Consider the following 12,500-nt stretch of genomic DNA (forward strand, 5'->3'; position numbering starts at 1 on the left):
AGACCAGTGCCTCTATGTGGCGGTCCTTCCATTCCTGCGTCTGGTGGATCAAGAAGTAATGGGCAATGTTCGATCCCATACTGTGGCTCAGCATGAGCACCTTCTGGCTGGTTTCATGGTACATCTCCTCTATATGTTCCCGGAGGTTTTCAAAGTACTGTTGCATTTCGTCTGGGGAGGTGAAAAATCAGAGATGAACAAACATTACTATGTATTTCTATTCTTACCAATGATAAACTTCAATGGAATTGACGATTGTTTAGAAATCTATTTTGCTCTAGGGAGCAAAGGACCAAGTTCATCGCGTTTTGAAGCGCGCGGTACATCCTACCCAATTGCCTAGGACTTATTCCAGTATATATTCAATAACGTCTCAAATCCTACTTCCCGCCATGACCTTTCCCAGAAGGAAAATTAAGCACTTCAATTCATATGAAAGATCTCGAAAGTTGATTTCACTGGCTTTGCAGTCTTTAGTTTTTCGGTCAAATTTTTCATTTTCAAAAACATTTAATTGTTCACGTTTTCATCACAAACGCAAGTTAATGATTATATACTTTTATAAGTTGTGATGATGAAAACAATCACCGTGTGCATCTTTGGACCGAAATTAACTGGTCTAGTTTTATATTAATAGAAAAGAATTTAGTGTGCTGTACTTTGAGGAACAATCATTAAATTTCCTGAAAAGATATGTCATAATGGCATCTTTGAAAACTATCCGGAATTTAACGGCTATTTTTCACAAAAGAAATGACGATGTATTTCACACAGAGCTGTCCCACCAGAAAGAACTACTTCGTTCGGTTTTAAGTTAATTTATTAGCTGATCTAGATAGAGAAAATGACGTTTTTTCTGAGTTTCTTGGAGTATTCTTTTCGATACCCTGAACGAAATCGGTAGCCCTACTTACTAGGAGCCTTCCTGAAGTCGTACGGCGCCCCTCGAAGATCTACTCCTCTTTTGTAGCCAAGAGGCAAGAATACAGTTTCGATCATGGTTGACATGTAGCTGGAATACTGACATCTGTCCGGGGTCAAATACTCAAGGGTTGTGGTGTTCCCGAACCCTGGGACTCTTGTTTGCACACCTGGGAGGTTTCTAGTCGTGCGAGTTTGTTTATCGTACTTTAATTTGGCTAAGTCATCCTGTAAACAGAACAGTTTTTGAATTAGTATGGCGCGCGTTCATCGTTGATATGTGCACGACGGGCACAAGAAATGAAAAAGTTCTAATCTCTGAACACTGGTTTTAAAAAGATAACTCAAATGAAATTTGATTCGAGCCAAGCTGTTGGAATCTTTCCCGTGAGATTTTCAAGCTCAAGATAAAAACGATTCATCTGATTTGCGCTGAATGTGATCAATAACAGGTTTTCGAAAACAAAAATCGAAATTACAGATCAGCATTTCTGAAAGACATAGAGCTAGTTCTGGAGTGTGTGGAAACAGCTGAGGAAAGGCTTAGATCCTTAGAATTAACCGAATATTGAATCCTATATTAGAGTTCCTGATTACCTCCCGTCTTGAATCCGTGACTTTCATTCATTTAAAATCTGATATGGGCGCAAAACACTGAAAAAATGATAGACAGCTAAAACACTATTGATAACCATCAATAGTTGTAGTCGAAGGCAGTTTTGCTTAAACTTTAAACTTGTTTCGTGCAGAGGACCACGTTAATAACAACTGTCACAAGAAAATGAAAGTGTGTATGAATAAGCTACGGTGCACAAGCAATAACAAAATAACATTGATCAAATTTACTGCAGGTAGAAAATTACTCCTCACTGGCCTCTTGCAATAAACATTCATCAATCTATTGTTCAAAACATGGAAACCAACAATATTAGGCAAATTACCAGTGTACCGATCTCTATAATACATTACTCATCAGACACAGACGAACATACGAAAGGAATTATACGGACAATTATGAATAAACCTTGTAAATTCAAATGAGCGTGTAGCGTCATACATGAACATGTACGAGGCATCTGAGAAGGCATCTGAAGTACAGCGCGAACAAACAGGCAATTCAGTAAAAAAAGAAAACGGACTGCTCTCTTTCGATAGGTAGAATTCGTCGATTTCCGATTTTATTTTGTTTTACGAACGTAATGGAAGAACTGAGAAGTGTTTAGATTAGAAACAGGATGAACATTTTTGTGAAAGATAATAATTAAGAAGCAACTGGGTATTACCGGCGTCGATGACTTGTTTTGTTTGTATGGCGTTTTTACAATGACCGTAACAGGTAAAATTCTAGTTTACGCAATCGTTTCTGTCAGTTGAATGTATACTGAACAGATATTACCGTACCCAAGCACGAAAGGAACTTTCTTGCTGGGTTCAAGACAGGACTACATCGTCGTTCAAAAAAATAGTAATTAGGGAAACGCTAAACTATGTCAGCTGCTTATGTATATATATATATATATATATATATATAATAATATATATATATACATATAATAACGGCTTGGGCCACATAAGGCTTGCTACCTTAACCCAAAAGATCAGCTCTTAGTAACTTTCAACTGACCTGCAGAATTTGGTGTAAGTATACTTATGAGTCTCATTAAACCTCAAGATGAGACAGTAGGTACTACTGATCAACATCTAAGCGCATTTGAACTATGTATTGCTGGTTTGGATGCGGTCGCTAGAGCGTTATTCTAAAATATGGACATACAAATCTTTTAGCATCACAATTATTGCCTCCTTGCTAAATAGGCTTTGGTTACTGCCATTGCAGATATTGCACTGTGTTGGAACTCGAGGGTAGCGTAATTTACAAGAGGGTTAAACGTTTTGGAAACTGTTATGCGTTAGGTAAAAGTGAAAGATAGATATGCACATGCGAAAAAACAAACGTATGCAAAAACCCACAGAAATACGTGAATCTTGCATCCTTACCCAGCAATCGACGTAGGTATCCATGAGGCGAACATTCACCCACAAAGTCGTCCAATCGGACGCACGACTCGCGCAATGTTCATAATACAGTTCATCATTGTCCAGTTTAGCTTCGATTTGTGAGCCTCCGAAGCCAGGAACTGGAAACGAAAAAATATAAATTATGTTGTGCTTATGGGCGTCATCTGTGGGGGCCTGGTGGACATAACCCCTACTTCTTATTGGGGGTGGGGGGCAACATTATCCCCCTCACTCTTTTCCACCAAGAATTTTTAATAACAGACGCTGGAAATGAGGCTATTAACAATGTTATGAAATATATACCCAACACAAACAAGTATCAAATCTTAAAATAATAAAGAAATAGATTATGTCATTTTTCATTAGGTTCGTGGTCAGATTAATTGTTAATTTGAATCTTGATTGACGTATACCATTGCTCACATACAACGTCGGCAAAGGCCAACGCTTGCAGCAGCAGCTGCCTGTGAGTTTACTATTATTTTTCCTGCATCTAAACACTTCCTTTATCAGTTGCAAAAATGCTTTAAATCTCGAATTGCCTCCATGCATCTCTATCATCCACCACTACTTCTCTTCTCATCCAACTGTTATTGTTTGCAAAATTTTCATTTTATGCATTAAACAATCAGTTCACTCAGTATCGTCCCCTTCTATACTTTCTCTTGCTTTTCCACTTGTACGGCCACAAGTAGTTCATTCTCATCTTGTCATTCACATATTTACCATCTCTTTTACTACCATCCCTCATAACTTTAGAAATTATAACCCAAATTGGAGTAAAGTAGCTTTTATCGTTACAGGACACTAATATTTTGAATATCAACGGAGTCCCATAAATCCCATGATATACTGCACCATAAATAAAATAATAAGTTTATTTTCATACTTATTGCTTATACCTTAAAAGTTTGTAATATTAAATACTGATCATAGTCTCTACAGAGTTAAGTGGAATGTATAGTGAAGATGTCACAGAAGACTTATACCGTATTTTAGCCAATCTGTAAATTGTGGAATTATAAACTTGCATGTTGACCGACTATAAAAAGCTGCATAGGCTCGCCTCGCTGGCCAATATTAACCGTCTCATTTTCAGGATGTCCCCCCAACCAGCTTTAGAGACCAGATAACGGTGATTGTGCTCAATGAATGATTGGAGAGCTCCGTGGAACATTTCTGCCCATGATTTGCTGGAATCACCCTTCGCTACATGATCGAAAGATGGAATATTGACCACCTACGGGCTGCTCTATGAGCAAGAGACCGTGCTGACATAAGGACAGCTTAATAAAAAAGCAACAACTTATTGAGCAAACCAACGACCTTCACGCATATCTACACTAAGCAAGATCTATGGAGACATGTAGTTGTATATTATATCATAATATATTGCAACAAATTAAAAGTCTGTACCCTGATGTTGTTATCCATCAAATGTATTTCTTGCATTAAAAAAAAACGCTTGGAAATTTCGGATCATGTCAAGATTAGCGGACCCACTATTTTTCAGGACTATTATATCACTTTGAGAGAGAGAGAGAGAGAGAGAGAGAGAGAGAGAGAGAGAGAGAGAGAGAGAGAGATATATATATATATATATATATATATATATATATATATATAAATCAGTGGTATAATGTTGTCTTGGAAAATAATGGGTTCGCTAATCTGGACATGATCCGAAATTTCTCTGAACACAACTGCAAACTATCGTTTTTGACCAAGAAATAATGAAAAAGCAAGCAAATTGCCACTCTCTTAAAAAGCGCTTTAAAGTTATCTTCGGCATTCTTGAAATCTAGTCGTTTATTTTCTGGTATCCAGTATACATACAAAAAACGTATTCGACATACTGTATTCTCTATAAAATACTTACTTGATTATTAGTAACTCAACATGAAGTAAAATGTAAGTTATAGTACAGGTCTACAGTGTAAGAGTAGATAGCGGGGCATAGCTCAGCTCTAATAACGCCAGAGCCCTCTGTAGAATAAACAGCGTCACAGCTGCAGAAGCGTTCTAAATAGCATCCATAAACGCCATCTTGGCCAAACACTCTTGCTCTTTATGTGATATTTCTTTTACATCATCCCAACACTTTCTAAAGCATCCCTACGGCGAAACTTGAACCTTTGTCACCATCATATATTCTTATCCCCCATTACATGACCAAACCGCCAAAGGAAAAATACCTAAGCCCTCCTATCATCCGGGGCTAATGTTAGCCTATCTGTAGTTACGAATACTGCAATCACAAATTATTTATAAAAGTTAAAGTAATTATATGGGCCTAACTTACTTAATATAACAGGAGGCTTGAACCTCGAACTCGGAAGAAGTGGTGAGGCTGAAGCGATAGCGAAGAACAGCAAGCGCAAGACTGCTATAGATGAGTATAGACTCATCCTGATTCTGATTCGCTGTCAGTTTGAATGGAACCGCAGTTAGTCTACCGTCTATATTTATAGGGTCAATATCGTTGCCAGATGTTTCTTCACTCAAAAATCCAAATGTGTTTCAACACATCCTCTAATATTCAAGAATTACTCGGGTTAACTAGCCTTTAATCTTTAACATAATTACATGCTAACACATTCAAAGTAAAAGGCCAATAGTACTGCTTTTGGAGTCAATAAAACCGAAATTATCATTCACTTGTCATTTTGTATTTACTTAAGCCTCTTCTCATGACCCAGCATGAGTGATTCATTTCTTAGATCCCATTAGTATCTTGGAGATTTATTATCTAATTATCAGTGGAAAAGTTGTGATGGGTCTGGATGAGTAATTATTGGATTGGTAATCTCTGCCTTCTGTTTGCATACGGCACCTGGAAAATGTATGTTACATCCATGAACCTTTAAGATTTTCTTTCTAACGGTTTATTGGGACCATGGAGGTATATGATACCTCCATAGTTGGGGTTTATATGAATTCTAAACATAGCTTTCACTATCAAGTCTTGTGATTTAGTTGAATATCTCTATCGCGACGTGCATTGTGAACTTCATCAACAAAAACAGTTCTTGATATCGTTAATATGTTTTGTCACACTGTTTGCCTATTTAGCCAGGATCTAGGTAGCCTAGATAGCAAGAGCTATGACTATCTAAACGTCCTATGATTCATTGCCGACGGAGATAGGAACTTCACGTGACTCTTCGTCAGATGGAATACTTAAACTCTAGTTGTTGGGGAGAAGTAAACAACTACTTCTGGTAACTTTGTTGAAATAATAAATAAAAGAAATAAGAAAGATCCGGAGCCCGCTGATACCCGAACAAGAAAACAATAGTGTAACAGTTGCAGAACAAAAGAACTGAATCTTGTATCATGAATAACGCCATCATTGTTGACAGAGGTAACATTACGAACAATACCTAGCTGGCTTTTCAACAATATCTGATTACATAGATTTCCACAACTGCAGTAAAAGAAAGCTTATGCATAACGAAGCATGTTACGAAATCGACTAATCAGTGAAGGCCTGCAGTGGCAGCTAAGTCTTCAACAGCGATCCCGCCATACATCAACGTCATGATCTGCCGAATACACCACTCACCTCTGCAAACTTGCGAAGGCAAGCTGTAATCTTAATTGTTACAGTGGTGGACGGTTGTTGCCAACACATCATGTTACTTCCACATCAAGAACTAAAAGATTATACCCAAGTAATAAGATGTGACAACTATCAAGCTGTACTACATTGCGAAGAACACGTTAAAATGAAAATCATTTATGAACCATATCAACTGGTGTTTTTTTTTCTATGTATATTTGAAATCGTGTTAACCTCATGTAGGTATATGTACCGTTTATTCGTGGATAAGACCAACCCATGAAATTAAGATATACATAAATAATAAATAGAATAAAGTACATATAACCTAGCTAACATTCAGGCCGTGCAGATTAAACTGTACATTTTTTTGCCTCTTATGAGTGACATGTAACTGTGTATGCCAATTGGCTAAACACACACATACACATGGACCTTAACACAATTGAGACACTACAGTATATTACATCATCAGAGAAAACCATCACTTAGCCTTAGTAACAATAAACGGTCTATTAAGCTGCGTTCTTATTCCTGTGTATACCTTTATTTATACAACCACCTTTTGATAACCTTTTATTCCTCTCTTGACCGTTGCTTTTGTGGATTATTCAGCATTGTTCAGTTTTAATTCTCTCGGTATTTTGTTCTGGTGTATTTTATTCTATTCTAGCTTATCTGTATCATACTACAGCCTCGAAACAAGTTGCTATAATAAACAAGTAAAAATGTGCCGAAGTAAGAGAGAGAGAGAAGAGTTGTCCTTACTTAAGAGTAATTATTTGTGAATTATTACGAGGAGAGAGAGAGAGAGAGAGAGAGAGAGAGAGAGAGAGAGAGAGAGAGAATCCTGTGACCTGCTAAGCAACACTCACCCACCTGTTACATTAAATTGACATATTTGACAGCTCTGGCTTCGAGCTTCTCTTCGAGTTTAACACAAGATGAAAGAAATTATATGTTGTGTCTCTGAAATACTATCACATATGAATTTTGTAATTACAGTTATATTATTTTTTTTCTCTATCACAGTCCTCCAATTCGACTGGGTGGTATTTATAGTGTGGGGTTTCGGGTTGCATCCTGCCTCCTTAGGAGTCCATCACTTTTCTTACGATGTGCGCCGTTTCTAGGATCACACTCTTCTGCATGAGTCCTGGAGCTACTTCAGCCTTTAGTTTTTCTAGATTCCTTTTCAGGGATCTTGGGATCGTGCCTAGTGTTCCTATGATTATGGGTACAATTTCCACTGGCATATCCCATATCCTTCTTATTTCTATTTTCAGATCTTGATACTTATCCATTTTTTCCCTCTCTTTCTCTTCAACTCTGGTGTCCCATGGTATTGCGACATCAATGAGTGATACTTTTTTCTTGATTTTGTCAATCAACGTCACGTCTGGTCTATTTGCACGTATCACCCTATCTGTTCTGATACCATAGTCCCAGAGGATCTTTGCCTGATCGTTTTCTATCACTCCTTCAGGTTGGTGCTCGTACCACTTATTACTGCAAGGTAGCTGATGTTTCTTGCACAGGCTCCAGTGGAGGGCTTTTGCCACTGAATCATGCCTCTTTTTGTACTGGTTCTGTGCAAGTGCCGAACATTCGCTTCCTATGTGGTTTATGGTTTCATTTTTCGTATTGCACTTCCTACATATGGGAGAGATGTTATTTCCGTCTATCGTTCTTTGAACATATCTGGTTCTTAGGGCCTGATCTTGTGCCACTGTTATCATTCCTTCAGTTTCCTTCTTTAGTTCTCCACTCTGTAACCATTGCCACGTGTCATCGCTGGCTAGTTCTTTAGTCTGTCTCATGTATTGTCCGTGCATTGGTTTGTTGTGCCAGTCCTCTGTTCTGTTTGTCATTCTCCTGTCTCTATATTTCTGGGTCTTCGTCTACTTTTATTAGTCCTTCTTCCCAAGCACTCTTTAGCCACTCGTCTTCACTGGTTTTCAGATATTGCCCCAGTGCTCTGTTCTCGATGTTGACGCAGTCCTCTATACTTAGTAGTCCTCTCCCTCCTTCCTTTCATGTTATATATAGTCTGTCCATATTTGCTCTTGGGTGTAGTGCTTTGTGTATTGTCATATGTTTCCTGGTTTTCTGATCTATGCTGCGGAGTTCTGCCTTCGTCCATTTCTGATCTATGCTGCGGAGTTCTGCCTTCGTCCATTCCACTATTCCTGCGCTGTATCTGATTACTGGCACTGCCCGTATGTTTATGGCTTTTATCATATTTCCGGCGTTGAGTTTTGACTTGAGTATCGCCTTGAGTCTCTGCATATATTCTTTCCTGATCGTGTCCTTCATCTCTTGGTGTTTTATATCCCCTCCTTCCAAGTAATCCCAGGTATTTGTATCCAGTCTCATCTATGTGTTTAATGTTGCTCCCATCTGGTAGCTTTATCCCTTCAGTTCTTGTTACTTTGCCCTTTTGTATGTTGACTAAGGCGCATTTTTCTATTCCATATTCCATCCTGATGTCGCCAGATACAGTCCTTACAGTCTGGGTTAGGGTATCTATTTCCTTGATACTCTTACCATACAGCTTGATGTCGTCCATGAACATCAGATGGTTAATTCTGATGCCTCTTTTCTTGAGTTGGTACCCGGCATCCATCTGCTGTAGTACTTTTGTCATGGGAATCATGGCTACTACAAAGAGTAGTGGGGACAGTGAGTCGCCCTGGAAGATCCCTCTCCTGATATTAACCTCTGCTAGTCTTATTCCAGAGCTTGTAAGTATTGTATTCCAGTTGCGCATTGTATTTTTGAGGAATAGAGCGGCAGCCCGGACCGTTGAGATACAACGAACGAGATACCGACTGTAACCCCTACCGGTATGTAGGAGTAGACTTGTAAACTGTTAAACTGACCGTCTGCCGAAAATATATGGGTGGCTTACTTAACAAGACATTTTGGAGGGTGGGTTCCCCCTGACAGACGCACTGAAAAGGGGTGTTTGATTGGATCTAGATCCAACTTAGGAGATACCGAGTAAAATTTACACTACAATAGCACTGCACATCCTAGAATACTGTGGTGGTAATGACAGACGTTTTAGTGGGTGGTTACCCCCTCACAGACGCCCCACAACGAGTGGGGAGGGGGAGACAGGATCTGCATCCAACATTGGAGATACCAAGTAAAACTTGTACTACAATTGCACTGCACATCCTAGAATGCTGTGATGGTAATGACAGACATTTTAGTGGGTGGTTACCCCCTGACAGACACCCCACAACGAGTGGGGATGGGGAGGGGGAGACACGATCTGCATCTAACATGGAGATACCAAGTAAAATCTGTACTACAATAGTTCTGCACATCCTAGAATACTGCGGTGGTAATACCAGACATTTTAGTGGATAGTTACCCCCTGACAGACACCCCACAACGAGTGAGGGGAAGGGGGAAAGGGAGGGGGAGACAAGATCTCCCTCCAACATCATAGTACCAAGTAAAATTTGTACTACAATAGCACTGCACATCTTAGAGTACTGCGGTGGTAATGACAGATATTTTAGTGGGTGGTTTCCCCCTGACAGACGCCCTACAACGAGTGGGGGCGAAGGGGGAGGGAGAGCCAGGAACTGCATCCAACATTGGTGATACCAAGTATAATTTGTGCTACAATAGCACTGCACATCCTAGAGTACTGTGGTGGTAATGACCCTCTGGCAGACACCCCACAACGAGTGGGGAGGGGGAGAGGAAGGGGGAAGACAGGACTGGCCTCTAAGGAAGGGGCAGAAAGGATCTGCATCTACTTGGATATACCAAGTAAAATTTGTACTACAATAGCACTGCACATCCTAGAAAGCTGTGATGGTAATGCCAGCCATTTTAGTGGGTGGTTAGCCCTTTACAGACATAACTTACAATTGGAAGGGAGAGATGGGACACCTTGAAATATTTCAAAATCTATCATAGGCAATATTAATATTAGAAAAATGGTATAAGTATCTGAAAATCGTGAGCCTGATAAAATGTAAAAGGCAAAAAATTCAAGAAATATTGTGATGTTTCAGGATAAGAATTACTGCCGGAGTTATTCTTTTTAAAATTCCTATTGAAGTATTAGACTCAAATTTGTTTAACTTCTTCGTTAATTTCATCACATCTATATAAATACTATGTGCAGCCTTACTATGTGGTGAGACTTGCTAATATTTTATATATATATATATATATTATATATATATATATATTATATATATATATATATATATATACTATAAGACTATATAATAATATTAGCACTATCCTTTGGTTTGGAGTTATTGCTTCACACAAAGTATTTTATCTGAATGGGAGCGGGTCACAATTGGCAACAGCTACAAGTATGTGTGCTGAGTCATTTTTGAATAATTAAACCAGTCATATGATGCCACTCGCAATTCCTCTAAAGAAAGAAGTGTAAGATAAGTATTCTCGTTTTAATAGCGTCTTTTCTTGCCTATAGTTAGGACACTGCAGCCATGTAGAGGTTCGTAGCTCAACGTGTCTTACCATAACTGAATTGCTCTTTAGTTGCTGTTGGTTCGTGTGGATGAAATGAAACTTTTATCGGATATGGGAGTTCGATTGATATTAAGACCAAAGTCCCATCATAGAGAGCCGTTTTAACACCCGCACATTCACAAAGAGATAATGTATCACAACACAAATAATTACTGGAAACGGAAATGTGAATGAATTGTTCAGGATAAGCTAACTATAAAGATTAAAACACTTTCCCCCATTTTATTCCCCCTCCCGAAGTTGACGATCTTACAACTTGGAGCTCCTGACTCCCAAATGAAGTTAGCCTATAATATCATGCCAATTATCTAATAGTCAGTCCACTTATTTTCGGCTGCTTCACTCAAATTGATCTGTACACTATCACCAAGTATCAGGTACCATATATATTTAGGGAAGAAAATCTAAACTCAAATAATAATGATAAGCAGTTTGATGTTTAAAGCCAGCTGAGTGCGTTCGTCTCTTAACTTCCCACCGACACGCACCACAGGCAGCCTATGTAATGTGTTTCAATACATTCTATCGATGCTGGCTTTGACGACCAGTATTCGGGTAATTTTCTCGCTAGTAATATTTTTTTTCTTTATTTGTTCATTATATCCAGTAGACAGGCACTAACATCATATTATATCTTCACGTCATAAAAATCGGACAACCGAATGTGCAAATATGTCAGCTGTGTGCAAGGCATAGGGCGTCAATCACTGGAGTAGCGATCTCCCTGCCAAGAGTGACTTCGGAAGGCCATATTGAAAGGTCTCGGTCTTGCTCTTAGTACTATATTTTATAACTATTTTTATTATTATTATTATTATTATTATTATTATTATTATTATTCGACCCAATTTCACAGAGAAAAATTACCATACGAAAACACGCCTAAGCACTCCAACCATTGTGGTCAGGCCTAAGAATCTGCTCTTGGATTTAAGCAGTGTCAAGCATAAATGGTTTGTGTAAATACAGGACTTTCTTTGCATATGGTAGCGAAGTACTAAATAAACAGTAATGTAGTACAATCACTAAACACGAACACTCACAATGCACTTACTCAGTAAGCACTCACACTTGCATACATTCACTATACACACTCACACACACTCATACACACAGACACACACACACACACTTAACATACACTCACACACACTCTCAATAACACAAAACACTCTGAATACCCAACACTAACTAGGCACTCACTATACATTAAATGCTCACTAAACACTTAAAACACTAAATTTACTAAATACTCATTATACCCCAAACACCCGGTAAACATTCACTAAACACTCACTTAATCCTAAACATTAATTAAACACTAAACATTCACTAAACCCTAAGCACTCATTAAATACTAAATGCTTACCAAACCCTAAATACTTATTAAATACTAAACAGTGAATGAACATCCACTCATTAAAAACTTAATAAACACTTGCATACTAAACATTTGCTAAACACTAAC

At 38.5% G+C, this 12,500-nt stretch overlaps 1 protein-coding gene across 1 annotated transcript in view; it reads right to left on the minus strand.

Moving 5' to 3' along the window:
- LOC135224586 (phospholipase A2 group XV-like) overlaps nucleotides 1-12,500 on the minus strand; it is a 29,457-nt gene that overhangs the window by 5,797 nt on the left and 11,160 nt on the right. The window contains exons 2-4 of the mRNA XM_064263720.1: nucleotides 2,920-3,059; nucleotides 915-1,149; nucleotides 1-171 (exon numbers count right to left, since the gene is read on the minus strand). The exon at nucleotides 1-171 is cut by the window's left edge and continues 54 nt beyond it. Of these exons, the coding sequence (XP_064119790.1) occupies nucleotides 1-171; nucleotides 915-1,149; nucleotides 2,920-2,943 (430 nt within the window). The 5' untranslated portion in view covers nucleotides 2,944-3,059. The remainder of the gene's footprint in view (nucleotides 172-914; nucleotides 1,150-2,919; nucleotides 3,060-12,500) is intronic.

This window comes from Macrobrachium nipponense, chromosome 12 (genome assembly GCF_015104395.2).
Source record: "Macrobrachium nipponense isolate FS-2020 chromosome 12, ASM1510439v2, whole genome shotgun sequence".
In the NCBI taxonomy this organism is placed as follows: Eukaryota; Metazoa; Arthropoda; class Malacostraca; order Decapoda; family Palaemonidae; genus Macrobrachium; species Macrobrachium nipponense.